General features: G+C 38.1%; 3 protein-coding genes across 14 annotated transcripts; 2 read left to right on the top strand and 1 right to left on the bottom strand.

Moving 5' to 3' along the window:
- The first annotated feature begins 142 nt into the window (after positions 1–142).
- Positions 143–4,128, top strand: LOC6632367 (traB domain-containing protein). Of its 3 annotated transcripts, none has more exons than XM_015170574.3 (5): positions 143–355; positions 694–1,091; positions 1,955–2,730; positions 2,794–2,913; positions 2,972–4,128. In XM_015170574.3, the coding sequence occupies exons 2-5, from the start codon at positions 950–952 to the stop codon at positions 3,635–3,637; spliced, it is 1,704 nt and encodes a 567-aa protein (XP_015026060.1). In that variant the 5' UTR covers positions 143–355; positions 694–949; the 3' UTR covers positions 3,638–4,128. The 3 variants fall into 3 exon arrangements, with proteins under 3 accessions (XP_015026060.1, XP_002056197.1, XP_015026059.1); XM_002056161.4 differs by lacking the exon at positions 143–355 and adding an exon at positions 545–645; XM_015170573.3 differs by lacking the exon at positions 143–355 and adding an exon at positions 568–585.
- Positions 1,098–1,948, top strand: LOC26531470 (switch-associated protein 70). The gene has a single exon (XM_015170801.3). It carries the CDS (start codon positions 1,174–1,176, stop codon positions 1,882–1,884), a length of 711 nt encoding a protein of 236 aa, XP_015026287.1. The 5' UTR covers positions 1,098–1,173; the 3' UTR covers positions 1,885–1,948.
- A 1,451-nt stretch (positions 4,129–5,579) lies between the features above and the next one.
- Positions 5,580–19,589, bottom strand: CtBP (C-terminal binding protein). 10 transcript variants are annotated; one of them, XM_032433644.2, is made up of 8 exons: positions 19,475–19,589; positions 11,740–12,216; positions 11,367–11,672; positions 11,008–11,268; positions 10,805–10,945; positions 10,474–10,696; positions 6,839–7,161; positions 5,580–6,412 (listed from the first exon to the last, which is right to left on the bottom strand). In XM_032433644.2, the coding sequence occupies exons 2-8, from the start codon at positions 11,932–11,934 to the stop codon at positions 6,329–6,331; spliced, it is 1,533 nt and encodes a 510-aa protein (XP_032289535.1). In that variant the 5' UTR covers positions 11,935–12,216; positions 19,475–19,589; the 3' UTR covers positions 5,580–6,328. The 10 variants fall into 10 exon arrangements, with proteins under 10 accessions (XP_032289535.1, XP_032289534.1, XP_015025874.1 ...); XM_032433643.2 differs by having other exon boundaries at positions 19,225–19,579; XM_015170388.3 differs by lacking the exon at positions 19,475–19,589 and adding an exon at positions 19,034–19,169 and having other exon boundaries at positions 6,839–7,137; positions 10,814–10,945.
- Between the last annotated feature and the right edge of the window lie 37 nt (positions 19,590–19,626).

A 19,626-nucleotide genomic window follows, 5' to 3' on the forward strand; every position in this document is an offset into this window, starting at 1 on the left:
ACTTGGCCCCAGACTTAGAGTAAATAAATTTGGTTTATATTTATGCAAAAAAAAAAAACAAAAACCTTTAAAAAGCAATATGTGTCAACAAACATATCATACACCTTTATATTTTGTGCGCGACTCATTCTGATTTTATAGGCAGCACTGGTGCACGCTAGCAAGAAGAAGCGAACGCTCTAGCACAGTTTGCCACAATCACAATTTCATTCTTTAGTTTTTTGGGTTTTCCGTTACAAACAACACAAGAAACAACAAAAACTATCAAATGCTAAACAAAGTAGGCCAAAATACAAGCAGCTGCAAAAGTTTTACGTCAATTAAAGGTCTGTGCGCATCAATATAAAACGTTCAGGTAAGTGAGTGCATACACACATGCATGCATACATACATACATACATATATTCAAGTATAGAGTACTTGTATAAGTAGCTGACGAAAGCAAAACAATCAAAATGATGTGCTGAATACCTTAGTTAACTTGAGTAACTGAATATAGTTTTGTTGTTTTTACTCTATCGATATGTCACATACTGACTTGTAAGGACACTAGGCTGTGTATTTAGCATCAAGAAACATGTACACGTACGCAGATTCTTTGAAATTTTAAGTTCGTGTTAGGAGGTCGCCTGGAATTATCTATTGGTACCTCTCAGCTAATCTCACTCTCTCTCATTAATTTCTAACTTACAGTTATTTACCGAAAACGGTGCTCACCACAACAACAACTGATGTCCGACCAACGTACACACTCAAATAATATACATACAAAAGATACGTAGATACGTGGGTGAAGCGACAGCAAAACAAACTGAAACCGAATTTTTAAACCGTAACCGATTCTTCCAAGCCACCAGCTGTGCACACAGTTCTACGTCACCCACACGCACACACACACACACACACACACACACGCATATTTGTATACACAACCACCGATTGTGCACATATGGATTTATCAGCATCAACTTCAAGTGACTCGACAATGGGTACTCCGGAGCAGAAGAGCAAATCGTATATTGGCGATAGCACGTTTTATGACAGTGCTCTGGATCATCAGCTATCTACAACCAACTACAGATCCTGCAATGGTAAGTTGGGAGTATTTTAACTGTTGTCAGTTGGCTCTGCCGCTTCATTCAACAGCTTTAGTAAATTATTACACGTGTAAGCATGAGCGATTGCAACCTGGAGGCAACCACTCAACAGGATGAGGCAAAGCCTGAGCTGCCGCTTCCAGCTAACCCGCTGCAACAGCCCACGGCACATGATGTGGCTCTGCAAAAACATAGCGAGCTGAAGGCACAGCAATCAGATCTCAAGAAGCAGCTAAACACTCTGAAACTACATCTCGCTGCGCTCGGGATTGAAAATGATCATTTAGAGGAGCACATGCAAAAGCTGGAACAGCAGACAGCAGAAAAGGAGTGCTTTAACCAGAACATCAAGTCACAGATCTTGAGCGCTGCAAAGCGGGCGGTTGACAACCAAACGCGCATCACATTTCCTCAACAGTTTCTAGTCCAAATCTTTGCGCCCTTTGCAGAAGATCAGAATTTTATGGAGCACTGTGCGCAAATAGATAGCGAGATAGCCAAATTAATGCACAAGCTGCGCCTCCAGGCATACCAGGCACAAGAAACTAAATTTAGGAGTATTATTAGCAAAAAGAAAACCAACTTGCAAGCACAGCTTGTGCAAAAATATGAAGCAAAGCTGGCCAAACAGGAGAGAGCCCATCAAGTAAAGGTTTCACAACTGAAACACAAATGTTTCGAGTTGCTGCAGCAGTGCCTAATCGAGAACTCTAAAGATACCGATTATATAAAGTCGTATTTGAGTGAAATGAAAAGCCTTTATGAGCAGAAGTCACAGAACCCCTAGCTTAATCCCTATACCATTTGCATATGTCTTTATATTTTTTATTAATCGGCACATTTATTTAACCCCACAGAAAGCCTCAATGGAGACTTTAATCAAAGCGCAGGACACACCAATTATGCACACAAAATGTTAAACGTCGAGAATTTTGATGCCCACAACGGCAATGCCATGGGCAATGGGAACGAGCCAGCCAATTATAATACCTATGCCCCGTTTTCAGCTGCTCCTATCTCGCAAACGTCTAATGCTGCGGCCATAAATGCCAGCATGCTGTTATTACAATCCGAGAGCACAGACACGAATACATCGCAGGAGGAGGTCGATCCAAAGTCTCAGCTGGCCAATAAGACAATATTTAAGACCGATAATCCCAATTTGTCAATTATAGAAATTAATGAGAACTCCATTAAGGAGGAGGATTTAGAGAAAGAGGTGGTGCTAATCGAGCGCCTCTCGACCGATCATAACGACGAGACCGTCGAAAAGTTTAAGAACATACTTAAAAAGTCGCCCAGCAAAGTGCCGGACATTGCTACAGAAAAGCGACGCCGCAAAGCCGACACCCTGCTGCAGTCAAGCAAACAAAAATTGGACATATCTATAGCTGAAGCATCAGCAGCAGCGGATGGAGGCGGCGACACGCAACTGCAGTTAGCGGAGCCAGCGGCTACGTCGAACAGTGATCAGCCGCAAACCAAGCGAGAAATCGTCATCTACGATACTTTGGAGGAATTCGACCAAAATTTACCCTCGACGGTTACCCTGTTGAATACACCATTTGGCAGCAAGGTCTATCTTGTGGGCACGGCACACTTTAGCGAGGAGTCCCAGGATGACGTCTCTTATGTGAGTCCAGATAGTAAACCAATTAAAAACCTGCTAAATATCTTTCTTCCTCTCTTCTCACAGGTCATTCGCAATGTCCGTCCAGATGTGGTCATGGTTGAGCTATGTCCATCCCGTGTACACATACTCAAGCTCGATGAAAAGACTCTGTTGGAGGAGGCCAAAAACATAAATATACCCAAGGTATTTTCCATGCAGCACTTTAATATAATGGGTTTTTAATTATGTAATAATCCTACAGATACGCGGCATACTGCAGACCCATGGCTATATCAATGGCATCTTCTTTATTCTGCTGCTGCAGATGAGCGCACAAATTGCCAAGGATCTGGGCATGGCCCCAGGCGGTGAGTTTCGACGCGCATTCGAGGAGATACACAAGCTGCCTGGCTGCATTTTACATCTGGGCGATCGACCCATACGTATCACACTGTATCGTGCTCTGCGCGCCCTTTCCTTGTGGCAAACCATGAAGCTGGTTTGGCGTCTGACCTTCACGGATAGTATCAGCATTGAGGAGGTGGAGGAGTGCAAACAGCGTGATCTGCTGGAGAAACTTATGCAGGAAATGGCTGGCGAATTTCCAGCCTTTTCGGATGTGTTCGTACGCGAACGTGATCTCTATTTGTGTCACTCACTGCAATTGGCTGCACTGCCGCAGGCGGCCCCAGGTGCCCATCAGGTGCGTCCCGTGCGTGTCGTAGGCGTTGTTGGCATTGGACATGCAAATGGCATTGCAAAAATGTGGGGCCAAGTGGATCCCGAGAAGATACCGGCCATACTTGAAATACCACCGGCCAGCCTCAGTCAGCGACTATGCAAGAATACCCTCAAGTATGGCCTCATCGGATTGGGCTGCTATGGCGCCTTTCGTTTTGTAAGGCCGCGTCTGACGCGTTTCTTTTAAGTTGATTGTGGACCATGTTTCTCGATTTTGTTGACTTTGTTTCTCGATTTTAAGTGACACGCCCGCATCAATTATGAATGGGCGTTGACGATATGATAAGTATTGTGAGTACTTGAAGCTTTTGATAGAACGTGTTTACAACACATAAATATATACATATAAATATATATATATATATATATATATATGTGTGCAAAACAAAAAAAAAAAAAGACATTCAAACATATTCCTGGTTTTAAAAACCCAACAAACAAAATACAAAACTATTGAAAAGAGAATAAATACGCACATGTACATACCACTATATAATGTAGTTGGCTTGGATAGACACTGCGACTGTGAATACGATTATATCAATTCAGATTCAATTGTTTTACAAACTGATTTAATTTTAAATTGTTAAAACATCACACACTCAGAATTAGTCATGAGTCTTATTTTCTTTTTAATGTCCGGTTAATTAGACGTCGTAATTGAATATGTACATGGTTTCCTGGCAGGCTTAAAAAAAAAACCAACTAAAAAGAAAAAAACAATTCATATGTTAATTGTATGAAAACAATTATTTTTAAACAAAGCTCTAAATGTGAACGTGCCCGTGCCCGTCTGCCCGAAGCAGTAACAATACTTTATCTTCGACTTAATCTATGTATGTAAATGTTGTTCATTCCGTAGTAAAAACTCTGAAAATTTAGATGGTAACGCTTAATATTAAGTGTAAACGTGATGGACCTTCGATATTGGAAGTATAACCGTGTGTTAAATGTTGCATATTATATTGAAGACTTTTACAATAAAAAAAAAATAAAATAAATTAAAAGAAAACCTACCTAGAAATACTTTATTAACAATATCCCACACATTTCAACTGTATCGTAAAAATGGTATTACAAATACAAGCCAAATTGTTTTTTACGCTGCGTAGATTGTGCTCATTTAGAACTGGTGTTAAGTAGCATTATAAATAGTATACCACCCGAAAAAACTTTAAACCTTTGTGTATAATTGACTTAAATAAAAGTTTACATACCCCCAAGAAGTGTTTTTCATTTGGCGGCATCTTTGAATTTCCAAGCACTTTAACTCTTCTGTACCAGATGGCGAGTTTTACTTCTTTGAGAATGACCAAATATTTCGACAGAAGAATTAATATTTGCTTTCGTTTGTGTGGTGGGTATGCTTAGCTCTCCAAGATGAGGGCAAATCGAACAATTTGAAAATCTCCGTAAAGCACATGAATTTCATAATTCAAACGTATATCTATGTAATGTTCGCAATAATTTCTTCAAATTCTTCTATATGAGTACATTGTAATATCATATATGATTATGTTGCCATAAAAATTTTCGTAGGTTTATAGAAAGCATCAAAATAATATTTAACTGTGCGTTTTGCTTTTAATACCTGTTAGAATACGTTTTTTTAAATCTTATGAATTTAGATAAGTTTTTATTTCTTGATGAAAAATACAAAAGGTACTGGTGGACCTTTCGAATTCATAAGAAAATTAGGCAACAAAGCTGACATCTAAATCTGATGTACAGGAACTCAATAAACGAATTATAGCTGGTCCAGACCTGGTGTGGCTTCATAGTTCAAACCATTGAGCAGAACTGCAAGCCGATCCGCTTTGAACATGGAAAGTCGGTCGTCAGTCGATTAAACAAGAGTGGAACCCAAACCTAATCATATTTATTGGGCACGGGAATGAGGAGCTAGCTCGAACCGCGAAGCGGACTAGTAACCTTTTAAGTTACTAGTTAGTTAGTGCGCGATCCTGCCATTGAAAGATGCATACATACGTACACATATGACACATATATACTTATACACTGCGTTTGTTTTTTTTTTATTATGTACTTTAAACGTATCTTAAGCACTAAACGTCTCTCTTGTGTGTTGCTTTTGTATGCCATGAATCTTGGGTTTTTGTTTTACTCACTTTTCTATTTGTTTGTTTTTTTTTTTTTTTGTTTAAGTTAAAATTTTCCAACATTTTGTGTGTGTGTGTTTTTTTTTTTGTTTTGTTTTTGTTTTTGCGCTTATATGTAGGTAACATATTTTTCTCTTACAATTTGCTGCAATACAAATAAAAGTCTTAAATTGTAACTGTAAAATTCTAAATAGTTACAAATTATATACTAAATACATACGTAGTTAATTTTGAGGCGTGTTGTGTGTGTGTGTGTGTAGGTGTGTGTGTATATATGTAGATGTGTGTGAGTGTGGGGGGGAAGGGATTCTCCTTAGGTTCTTTTTCTTTTGTTTTCTTCTTTCTTTCTTTCTCTTTTTTGTTTGTTTTTTTTTTTTTTTTTTTTGGGTTGGTAATGCAAATATTTATCGTATTTTAAATTAAAACTTAGAAACTTGGAAAAAATTCAAATCAAAGGCTGGGCGCAGTTGCACACGCATACAGGAGCAGCCGCAGGATGTGGCAATTGGCGATTGTTAATTGTAAATTGGCATTATAACAATTTATAAACATATGTTGTATCCAATTATAGTAGTTGCGTGCCACTCGCCCCGCCCTGCTGTGCCCACTCCCTGTGTGAGTTCCATCCTGTAACACGGCCCGTTGTCACACCAGTTTTTCTAGCTGTTGCTGTTGTTGTTTTTTTTTTTGTTTTTTTAATATTTTATTTATTTATATTATTATTTTTGTTTGCCTTCCTCCAGCAAGGATGCAGCAGCCTACGGTGTTTCCGTTGACTCGACCTTCACTTCAGATTTAATGCTCGATGACAGATGGTTATTAGGGTCGGGCGCACTCAGGTGCTAAAAGCAAGATGTAAAACGAATTAGATAATAAAATTCAGCATATTTACGTACACACTCATGTATGTATGTATGTATGTATGTTTGTATGTATATAGTAGCATATATAATGTATATGTATTTCTTTATTGAAAAAAAAAAAACAACAAAAAAAAAGGTGTTAGTAAAACCCTAGCCTAGGCAAACAACAACTAATGACCAATAACAATAACAACATCAACAACAACAACAACAACAACATGAAACAACAATAACATAAGCTAGACCACACACATACACACACGCACACACACATACACGCACGCACAGGCACACACATTGGATTACCACACACATTTCGCGCGCGCACACACAACACACACGCACACACACACACACACACACATACAACACTCACTGTTGCTGGTGGGCGAGGGGGGTACCTACCGATTGGCTACTCACAATTCCGAGCGGCAATCCACCAATTTGGGGCGACAAATGTGGCACTGTTGGCACAGCTGCTGCATTCGGTGGCGGTACCGGCGAGGGCAGGAGCGCAGCAGCCGCTGCCGCTGCGGCGGCCACAGCGACAGCAGTTGCTGCCACAGTGTTGCTGCCAGCGGCCGGTGGCGGTATCAAAGCAGCGCTGGTTGTGCCGCCGCCGCTGCTGCTGCTGCTGCCCAGATTTGTTGTACTGTGGGGACCATCGTGCGGTGTGGTGCTGTGTGCCCGATGATGCAGTGCGCCTGTATAATAGCCGCCATTTAATCCTGTTTTGTATTTCGATTTTGTTTGTATTTTTGGTATTTAGGTAAAGTTAATAATATGTTGCTGTTTATCTTGTTTGTTTTCTTTCGTTTTTTTTTTGTTTTTGGGAATGTGGGAGTTTAATGTAGGGTAGTTTCAATTATAGAGTGGTACTCGATTTGGTGGTGGCTGCGTGTGGTCTACTAAGAAGTGGCTAAAGAGTAGCGAATGGGAAGGAGAATAGACTTCTTATAAAAAGCAGTCAATCTGAAAGGACCTGATATGATGCGAATGAGTTCAGAACAGGCGCCTAAACAACTTAACTCCCTAATCAATTATGGACGCGATGTTTGCCTTGCCTTAAGATCTACAAATACAAATAGGCTATCAATTCCGTGGGCCGACAACGCTCATAAATTACTGACTTTCGATTTACGCAACAGAGAACACTTACTACAGTTTTTAAGACTATATACTATAAATAGTTTTTCGATTAAATATAAAGCTTGCTCTGCTCTGCACTCAATGATGCCATCATCCCATTGAATAGAAAATAATTAAACGTAAATTATTTAAAAAATGAATTAAAATCATATAATTATACTTTTTAAACAATTTTGCAATAATGCGCCACACAAAAGCAACAATAGTTGGTTCTTTAAAGTTTTTCTTTTATTTGTTATTTTTTCTTTGTTTTCTTCTTGCTGTTGTTTGTTTTTAAATTTTTTTGCGTTTTTGTTTTCTGGAAAGGTTTTTTTTTTAAATTAACTTGCTCTCTTTTTATCAATTGTATTTTTTGTTTGTTTCTTGTTTAATTTTATTTAGCTTTCACAGTTATTAAAAATATTTTTATACATTACAAAATAACAGTATTTTATTCTTTTTGTCTCTTTACTTTTACTTTTACGCTTATTATTATTAATTTCTTTCTTTTGCTCATTTTCATTTTGTAGCAGCTTGTTATATATACTCGTAGGATCGTGTGTGTTAAAAATGTGTGTGTGAGTGTGTGTTGAGGTGTGTGTCTAGGCTTCAGTTTGTGCGTATGTATATATATATATATTTATATATATATATATTTATATATAAATATTTATATATATATTAATATTTGTGTGTTTCTATGCGTATATGTTTTGTGCTTGAAATTTAACAAATTTTTATTGCTTTAGAACAAAACAAAATACATAATGAAAAAAAAAAAACAAAAAACTTGATGCGTTTCTTATGAAAGTGAATATTTGCTTGTTCTTTCTTTCTTTTTTATTTAAGGAATATTTTGTATGTTATGCTGATATTGGTCTTGAGCGAAAATTAATAATTTTGAAAAAGTTGGCGTCAATTGCATTAATTGTTTAATTATTAACTTAAGTTGCAAAAATTTTACAAAATGATACTTTGCGCCGTTTTTTTTTGTTTTGTTTTGATTGTTTTTTTTTTTTTTTGTAAATATTACATTTTACACGCTAACAATTCTTAGATATACCGACTACTCGGTTAATCATAATGTGCAGTTTTTTATATATCTTATTTTCTCCTCAATTATGTAAAACTAATTTTTTAATAGTATTTTCTTTCTTTTTTTTTTTTGTTATATGCTTTGTTTTAATATAATTTCTGTTATGTTTAAATGTACATAGACTATGAATTAATATTACTTTTTATGTTCTCTCTTTTTTTTTTTATTTATTTATAGATGTTGTTTATGTTAACGCGCCGAGTTGTAGTTTTTATAATTCTTGTCTGCATATGTTTGTGAAGGTATTTAAACAATTACTTCCGTTCTGGTGTCAGCATACTAAAGATATTTACGCAAGGCGAAAATAAACACGGATGATGAGATCATTTTGCATTTAATAGAGCAGTGTTTTGAGCAAAAAATAATCATGAAACGCATAACTTTTACAAATGTTCAATTTGTTTCGTATATATATATATATATATATATATATATATATATATCTATATATCTTAAATGAAAGTCAGTAATTTATGGCGCAAAATCAGTGGATTCTTATAAATAATACGCTTTCGCTTGATAACTACAAAACTTGGAGGCATTTGGAAGCTACAGATATATAATATTAAATTTTCTCTCGCTTGGTTAGTTAGTAAATATTACAACGTATAATACGATATATGTATATATAAAAATGTGTGCTTGAACAAAATCTCTTACAATGGTTTTCTAATAATTTATCTGTTGAGTTTTATTTTATTTTATTATATATATATATTTTTTATAGATCGTTAGTTAGTTTAAGTGTGTGAGGCAGGGACTCAAAACAATTAACAACAACAATCCATCAAATTGTTTACTTTCACCTTTTGCTGTAAATAATTATGAGTTATGTATACATATGTAAACATATATACAAACATACATACATACATACATATCTAAATACGCATAGATTGCTTTTGATCATTCTACAAAGAAATGACGGGCTTAGGCTTGCTAGAAACGCTGACAACTTTGGAAGTCTGGACCAAGTTTATTTTTGAGAGGACAAACAAAGACTTTTTCAATAAATATATAGCACTCCTAAATAAAACCATATTCAATAACCTGTGCTATAACAAAATAATTTAAGATACTTTGGACTTTGTAAAAAATAAAGGGACTAAAAAAAAAAACGAAATTAAAATAAATTCCCAAAATCTGGTCGTTGTTTTGCATGAGACCCAACTGTATCTGTCCCTAAGACCAATTCTTTTGTAAGGTATATTCTTTCAATGTATCTTTGAGTTGGTACGAAAAAGTCGTTACATTGCTAAGCAGTTTGCAGTTTGTTTTGCTTATAATGCACATATCTGGCTATATATCTGCATATGTATAATCATTCATAAATCTTTACCCAACATCGGTCGCGCTCTAAACCTTCTACTCATCAACATCCACTATTCATGTTCGTGTTGCGGCCCTAAGCCACTGCTAATATATAATATATATATATATATATATATAAACTGTTTTACTTATATATCAACTTTAGCGGGCGCTGTTGAAATCTTGGTTCAACGCGCCTCTCTCACTTTCTATATATGTATTTATATGTATGTGTGCTTTGAAATGAATCAGAAGAATAGAAGTATGTATATATGTAGACGCTCGCTGCATATATGTGCGCGTGTGTGTGTGTGTGTGTTAATGTGTGTGGTTGTGCGTGTTTGTGATTGTTTAAACGATTTCTGATTTCTGTTACTGTTTCTGGTTTTTTGTTTTTAATGTTTTTCTCTTTTTTCTTTTTGTTATGTTGTTTGTAACGCTCTCTCCCTGGCATCTGTTTAAGCCTCCTACTACTTTTCTTGATTTGATATCATTTGTAGTTTACCTTCGGGATAAACAGCCGCCGCAACGCCTCCGGCCGCAGTGGTTGGCGGCGTGCGCATGAAGTACTCCTTGTTAACGCAATTCCTCAGCACTTCTGGAATATTGCCGACAATCGCTCGTCGTATTTCGGTGGCTGCCATTTCGCGCAGCTCCGTTGCGGATGCATCGCTGAAGAAGGCGGCGTGTGGTGTACAAATCAGATTTGGAGCATCTTTCAGTGCGCCCTGCAAGTCGAATTGGAAAATAATTTTGTTTAGTATTAAACATATCTAGCGTGTCGGGGTCGTCGTCTCAGATTGCGTAAAATGTTTCGTTTTACAACAATCTCTTACTTGAAATACATTGTATGGTTCGTTCTCGTGCACGTCCAATGCGGCTGCTCTTATCCGACCCTGTTTCAGTGCCAGCGCCAAAGTCTCATCATCGACCAGACCGCCGCGGGCGGTGTTCACCAGAAATGCACCAGGTCGCATCTAAAAGGAGGTTTATCAATTGACTGCTAAATATATAGAAATGGAATGCATCGATTAAATACCTGTTTAATTGTGAATTCATTGATTAAATGATGATTGTGCTCGTTGAGCGTGCAATGCAGTGAGACGCAGTCGGACTGGAATAGCAGATCCTGGAGCGTGTAGACGCGTGTGAGGCCGAGAGATTTGTCAATGCCATCGGGTAGGTAGGGATCGTAGAATATAACATTGAAGCCAAATGCTTTTGCTCTCAACGCTACAGCGCTGCCAATGCGACCTAAACCAACTAAGCCTAAAGTATCGCCACGTATGCGTGCGCAGCCCTATTAGAAAGATTTGGAAACATTACGGTCATATAAATATTAATATATATATATATATATATATATATGAAGATGGTTTCGTTTTGCCTTGCACTTACATGTGCCGCCTCTCGCACTTGTTCGGGACCCGTAAACTTTTTGCCCTCTCGCACCATATTCGCCAGCCAATAGGTGCGCCTATATAGGTTCAATATCAAGCACATTGTTGTGTCTGCCACTTCCTCGACACCGTAGCCGGGCACATTGCAGACTGCAATGCCTAATTCGCCAGCGGCTTTAACATCAATGTTATCTGTGCCGCTGCCAATGCGCACAATGATGCGTAAAGCTTTGAATTTCTCAAGATCCTCCTTGGTCAAGATGATGGTGTGCCACATTAAGGCGCCAACTGCTTCGTTTAGCACCTGGAAACAATACAATAATAATAATTGAACTGTTGTTGATTGTGTGTTAAAAGAGTACACTGCTCACCTTCTCGTGTATTTCGGATGTGCTCTGTGCATCGCAGAAGGCCACTGTAGCCACATCCTTTAGTATGGGCATCTCAATTGAACAATCGCGTCCATCCAGCAGCGCCACCAACGGTCGCGCCTGCAGCGGACCATTGGCAAAGCTGCCTTTAACATCTATGCGCGAACGCTTCGGCATCATAAGATTTTTATCCATATTAAATTTGTTGTTTTTATTGTGGATACTACTTTTTGTTTGTATGCTATTTATATATATGTATATATATATAAGAAATAAATCTCTTTGCTTAAAACTTTAATTCTTATTGTTGTTGTTGTTGTTGTGTGTTGTGTCTGTTTATTTTGTTTTTGTGCCGCAATTGCTTCTTCGTTGCGTGTTGCAGTTGCTTTAATTTCAATCAACGGAAACAAAACCTTTTCAAGACGACGATTCACACATTGCAATCATTTTTGGCGCTTCATATTGAAATCGAGAATCCTGCAATTACAAAATTAAAGAAAGAGAATTTATTACATATACCAGAAAAAATAAAACAAACACAGACATAGAGATACATTAATTCAATTTGCAAATTAAATGGAAAAACATGAAATCTGATGTCAAAGTACAAACAACAAATCGCTTACGAATCGCTAACAAATCGCGCTAGTGTCAGCACAATATTCACCGATGACAAGTTTCGCTTGGATTTCGCAATCGTCAGCGATAAAGATACTATTTGATTGCAACCTACGCTCCTCTGCCTCAACAAAAACCCCCCTTCTCTTACCAATGCCAATCACAGTCCACTGACTGCCGCCAGCTGCTCGATGGGAGGGGACTGCAAGAACATAGAAATTTAACGCTAAGGCCTGGATCAGCAGTATGTCTCATGTTATTGTTCGTGTATGAAAGAATGTTGTTGTTGGACGAGCAGCTGCTGCTATCGTCACATTAACATCATGATATAGTGTGTATGGCATTGCCCCCTTGTTCCATGGGTTCCTTGAGGTTCCCAGTGTACGCTTATCAACATCGTTTGCTTTGATTAGACGGACAACAGGGCACAGTAACAACAAGCAGCCGCAACAGCAATTCAGGTATTGCTCTATTGTATTTGATTTTTGGATTAGTTGACGTGTTCTTTTTTCCGTATCTTATCAAACGCAATAGAACAGGATAGAAAAATGGCACAGTCCGGAGCGTGATAAGCCAAACGACAATGTGATCGAATTTTTTTTTTTTTTTTTTTGGTTGAACCAGGTGTCTTATATTTTTAATTGGCAAGGTCGCTTCAATTGCATGCGATTTTAAAGTACGAAATACAAATGAAGGAATTGTTCTAGGGGTACAAATCAGAATTTTCGAGCGACTTTTGTACCAAATAAATCAATATTTTTCATCTTTCATAATTCTTTTGAAATTCTAAAGAACTTTAATTTCATAATCAACGGCAATAAATGCTAAAAATTAGTGCAATTAAGAGTTTGCTGATACATGATTATGAGACAAATAAAACACGACTATTCACATCTGTGAGCGGTAAACACATTTAAAAATAATTGATAAGCCATCAAGTGTAGATACTTTTGTATGTCGCAACACATAAAATGCACAGACCAGACTCATGGCGAATTGACTAGACTCAACACAACTGAACCGAACTGAATACAGTTGTCTCTCGTGAATGGGAATCAACACGATCCATAGCTTTTACGAATATTAATTATTAATCAATATACAAACAAGAGTTTATCCTGACTGCCTACAAATTTTTTCCATAACAGGATTGCAGACCGATGCACGCATTGTTTAGGTATCTGCGCGTCGAACTAACAAGCGAGAGGTCGCCTGTTCAAATAAGCAAAAGTTTTCAATTCAAGCCACGAGGTTTCGGGTTCGAGGCCCTGATAAGCGAAAGACTACCGGGCCCTCGCCCGGCTGATTTCTTCTTCATTAGCTTTGCATGGAACACAGAGCTAGTAGAAATTCGATTTTTAGCAAGTATTCCACTTGGCGATAGACCACTGTGCAACCACATACCAACACAATAATAACCATAATCATATTAATAGCAATGTCAAGCAGAAAAAGAGAAAATAGAATTGCACAGATGCTCAGATAATAACAAATGTGGCTAACACAAAAAATAAAATACGCGACGCAATTTTGACATATATATAAAAATATATATATATAGTATATGATATACATGTGTGGTATATGCCATACACACACACACACACATACCTCCTCCCGACTATTCCCTATCGAACATTCACCCAAGCAGAGCTGTGGCTATGCTTTGTTTATTTTTAAAACAATTTTCGAGACATTTGTGATTATTTCTTAAGATTGCGCGTGGTTATTTTTTTTTTTTTGCGAGTGATTAAGTTGAATTATATATTATTCGAACGAAATTTGTGTGGCAACACAGTTTAACAGTGAAAGGAAGCCGCAGACCGAGCAACAACATATTTGAAAGCGCGCCAAAAACCAGTTTTGCAAGTGAACCAAAAAAACTAGTGGCAGCAACTTCTGTGCGACTGCCACAGGATGCAGCAACGTGTTCATGCGCCCACGCAGTTGAGAAAGTCGAAAAGAAAAAAACCTGTTGATGTGTGTGTGTGTGTGTATACACACGCACACAGCCGCTTAGATATATCAAAATGAATACACACAAACAGTAAATCACACACAATTATACATAAATCACAAACTCAAGCGCCGCAGATGAGTGTACAGTAAATGTTGGCCGCGTATCTAACAGATACATTTCACTGCTGAACTATTGTTGTTGCTGTTTTTTGTTGTTGTTGTTGCTACCTGAGCTGAGCAGCCGCAACAGCCGCCGGCTGTCTAACAGCAGCAAGCAAAAAGTTGAACTAAGAACACACAAACTGCGATGGCGATTTGTGTATTGTATCTCTTTATTTCATTTTTTAGCCAAACCAAGCCAAGACAGTAAACCGGTTTATCAACCGAACGACACACGATAACAGCCCCAACAGCAAGCAGCAAAAGTACACTTTCAATGTGTGTGTGTTTTGATTCCCTGTACCCCTTGATAATAGGTGTATTATTGTGGTGCAAATGTATTTAACAGGCGCACAGACATTGCTTAACTAAATATATTGTTAATTAACATATTTGCTCTAAAAATATCTGAGTATTCATTTATCTGTCTCATCGACGATGAGCCGAAAACACGTAAATTGAAATGTATTTTCTTGTTATCATAAACAGATCGAGAACAATTACTTTAATAAAGACAGGAACGACATGTTTAAGGCTTACGCCTTGATATTCGGTTTACACACATTTTTAAACTGCCAAGACATTGCGTGCGTACAGGGTATTTTTTAGTCAGGCAGCCTAGAATAGAGCACGTTTGTTTTTGTCTTTCTTTTTGCCACAATTTTTCAGGCAGGAAAAACTCATGTTGGCTTAAATTGTTTGTTGGCTTAATGCCATAATAACGAAAACGAAGCATTGGCTCGAGCCGACAAGTCAATGCGAGTCGACTGTTTGTGTGTGTGTGTGAGGAACACGTTTCGATATACATATTTACAAGTCATGCGCATTTGTACACTCTACAGACACATCCATACACACACAATTACCTATAATTCAATTCGTGTTAGTGTGAGTCTTGGGGCAGGCAAAAACTTTTTAAAGCGCTGATGCTGATGACGCCATTGCAACAGTCAACAGTCATACGTAGAACAAGCACTGGGAGAGACGGAGCGAGAGAGAGAGAGAGAGAGCGGGAAAGAGACAGAGACAGAAAAAGAGAATGAGTGCGAGTGTGTGAGAGATAGGAAAGCACGAGTTGTGTGTGCTTTCCGACCAAGTCGGGGTCAGGTCTGGGGGGATAAGGACCTGCAAAACAGACAAACAAATTACAACATGATGCACTTTACCACCATTACAGTCTGCCAGTGTTGGCTTTAAATCAATAAAGTAAAATTTAAATATTCTTGTTCAACATTTTTACCCCAGTCAGTTTTTCATGTTAATATATTATTTCAGTGAAGTTGTACTGTACCCGTTGAATTGATTGCATTTGGCAGTGCGAATGCAAGAGTTTAATTTATTTTTTTTTGCTCTCGCTTGCTTTTAACTTGTTTTTGCTGCGAATTAACGGTTTCGTTCCGTGACGTCGCATTTGGCGCGCTTTTTACTTCGGCTTGCTAATGAATTAGCATAGAAGCCGGCAGAGTTGTTGTCGATCTGTTTTAAGCAAAGCTTTCTGTTGTGCTTTTTTGCCTTGTGCATAAATGCAAGCTTCTTTTGTTTTTACTGACTGTGCATGTGTGTGGCTGTGTGTAATAAACAGTTCTTTGTGTTTAGATTGAATGACGTAAATAAAAAAAAGCAAAGAGTTAAAAAAAAAAATGCAAGCATTGCAAGTCACTCTGGTCAAAACAATTTATTTACGCTCGCACGCTTTTAGCTGTTGGCCAGCTGCTGCTGCTAAAAACCATTTGGCACAACAATCAAATTGTGTATTGCGTTGATTTATATGTTTTTATTTAGACTAAAAGCGCGTCAGTGAATTTGGCCACAGATCGATCGATGATACAAAGCAGCCAGCGAGGCAGCAAAGGCAAGACCCCTTCTACCCCTCCCACCACACACACACATTGCAACAGCAAAAATGTTTGAACATTTTTTTTGTAAATGTTTCGCGCATACATACAGATGTACAGTTAAAGCTTTGCTAATGGACAGCACCCGCTACCAGTGTTGCCAATTCAGCTATTTTTTGGCTAAATTCGGGCTGTTTTTAGAGGTCGTCAATCTAATCATACCATTTTTAACACTGTATATTGTATTCCCTGTTTCACTGTTATTTCATTGGTCTATCTTTAAGGCATTTATTTCATTGAACTGCGTGTGTCCGCTTAAGATAGCTTTCACTGTATTTATATTTAAATTTGTTTCATAGGAATTACAGTTTAAGCGTTTGCGGTCTATTTTAGTGCTCTTTGTTTTGCAATTTTCAATGTGTGAAATTCCTGTCGCAGGTGTGTGGTCTGCTTTCATTTGGTTTTTTTTAGGCATTGGCAGCCAGCAACAAACAAACGGTAATGAACGACAAACACAAAATGATAAGCGCACGATAGCTGTTGTAATGGGGCTGTGGATGGGTAGAAAGGAGAGCATGACTGCATGCACATTGATAGCAGATATCTACACACACACAACCGCACACAATAAACCTTTATTGTTCTTTACTTGAGTGGGCCAAAGGAAAATTTTCAAGTGGCATTTTTCAGGTTCAAAATTAATGGACAATATATTTGTATATATATGTTGAAGAAAGAAGAAACACCAAGATAATTCTCGAGTTTGTCTAGTCTGCCACTTGCCTAATAAAAAAAAGGAGAAAGACAAAATTCATAACAATGCAAAATGCAAAATGTACACAAACTGGATAGGGGCAGGCGGTGCAAAAAAAAAAAAGACATATGATTACACAGCGCAGACAGGCGAACAAATGTGTATCTGCTTGTATGTGTGCTCGGACGGGTACAGCAGGGGCGCCAGAACGAAACAACGATGGAAAACATGACAAGCGAAAAAATGTAATAAAACTAGAAACAAGCGCCAATTTTATTGGCCAACAAGGGTAGGATTGAGGGGGGAAGGGCAACATAGCAATGGGTTTCCAACTGTGTGTGTGAGTAAAATATTTATGGACATCGACAGCAGAAACATTTTATAAACTCTTTTTTACGTGCGCGCATTGTAGCTATTTATTTATTTATGTATGCATAAATTGCAAAACAAAAACAATGTGCATATACACATATCAACGGGACTGGCATCGATACCACCACATCCACTACCCATATGACTATCAGACGAGTGTTGAGTGGGGGGGGAGATACGAAGCTCGGACTGCGCAAAAGTTTTTCTTTTTTTTTTTCTTTCAATCAATATGCAGGCGGTGGCGGTGTTGCAGGCCACTGGGAACGAAGTCACAATGAAACGGGCAGGCGGTATTTATTTATAGAACAAAACGGGCTGACCAGACCATTTCAAAAGGGGAACAGAAACAGAAACTTTAATGCGCACCCGTTCTCAGAGAGCAAGAAGCTTTAACGGGTTTTTAAAGTGTTCAAAGCTTTCGTCTCGCTCACACGATTTGCACGAACTTTCAAGTACAGTGAAAATTTATACACTTTCACCCTTTAAAGGACTCGAAACTCTTTGGGCTTAACAAACAAACGCAGCTCGGCGCGACACGACGCGGCGCAGCAAATAGCAACAGAAATGCTGTTGAAATATGTCATTCGCTTACTGGAAGGGCTGGCGGAGACCTCTCGGCATGGCTGACTTTAGGTCCGCTAGCTCTCTCTCGCTTGCTCCGCTGGTTTGTTTGTTCACTCGAACAAAACTGTGGCGGCGGCAAAATAACAACGATGAGACATAGCAGCAGCATCGGCGTTAGGCAGCACGTTGCAGAAGTGTGGGGCGGGGGAGTGGTTGATTTGAAAGGTACAGGGGCGTTGCGCAGTGAACCTTGCGTGTATATTGTCATTCGGCATCGGGTAAAAATCAACACACACACGCAAACAAGTACACTCACACTGACACATGCAAAAATTGGTGTAAATATTGAGTGTGTTTGTGCGCGCGCGTTGTATGGCAAACATTATTGCACAATTTATTTATGTTTTGCGTACTGGCAACAATAAAATATTTATTGCTATCACTCGCTTTTTCGCATAAACACACACTCTTACACACTGGCTTAGTTAGCAGTGCTACTTAAAATATATGTATTTATGTACAGATATATATATACATATAAGTAAGCTCGTGTACATTGGCTTTAAAAATTCATACGAAATTCGGCACGTTTAAATTTTTTTCGTGTACACGTTTATCGCGCACACACTTATAGAGAGACTCATAAGCATACACACGCTGGCCGAAAACAAAAAGAAGAAGCATACATTTATCCATATTAAAGATTAAGTGACGATGTACAACCCGCACAAAATGCGTATAGATACAAAATATTTTTGTTATTAAATTTGCTGCAGCAACAGCGCACTAGTTTTTCATTTTTATATATTTTTTCGTTTCGTTTTTCTTCATTGTGGTGGCGGCGGCAGCGACGGTGGCGGCAGCGGCTCTCGCGTTTTTGCGATTTTGTAATTACACAAAATTCACGTGCTAAACACATTGCCAAACACAAAATTTTTGGACAAAGATTTGCCGGCTAGCTTTGTTAACAAATTCCATGCATTTTTCATAAAATCGGTGTACTTTTTATATATTTTTCAACAATTTTTTTTACCAGCAACGCGTCCAAATTCCACTTTCGACTCGCAGCTTTCAAAATGGCGGAATACGAATACGGCAATTTTTAGTTTTAGTACAGCAATGACGCGATGCTACTCACTGCCGCGATGCTACTCATTTGCCGCGTATTACTAATAATATATGTAAATGTATATGAGCACTGATATTGGATCTTATTTAACACACCTGACAATATATTGCGTACTCTGTTTTGTACGATTTATTTCGAATTGCACTGTTAATTACAAAATTTTTCTTTTCCATCCACTTGCACACAAAATATTCTCTTTTATGCTTCTTCTTAGCGCATAACAACCATTCTCATGTTTACGCTCTCGTGCACACTCAGATGCGAACGCAATGCCAAATGACCACATAAAAATTGCTCTGATACATTAATTAATCCAAAATATTAACATATTCCTTTTACACTCACACTAATTGGTCACGAAAATGTTTTCGGCGCTATTTAAACTTTAAATATTCAAGCAAGACCGACTAACAAACGCGCAACGCTGAATGCGACTCGCGTTGGGCTTGGACGATACTGGCGCGGGTATCGATAACGATAAGTACATAAGTACTTGC

This window comes from Drosophila virilis, chromosome 2 (assembly GCF_030788295.1).
Source record: "Drosophila virilis strain 15010-1051.87 chromosome 2, Dvir_AGI_RSII-ME, whole genome shotgun sequence".
Classification (NCBI taxonomy): domain Eukaryota; kingdom Metazoa; phylum Arthropoda; class Insecta; order Diptera; family Drosophilidae; genus Drosophila; species Drosophila virilis.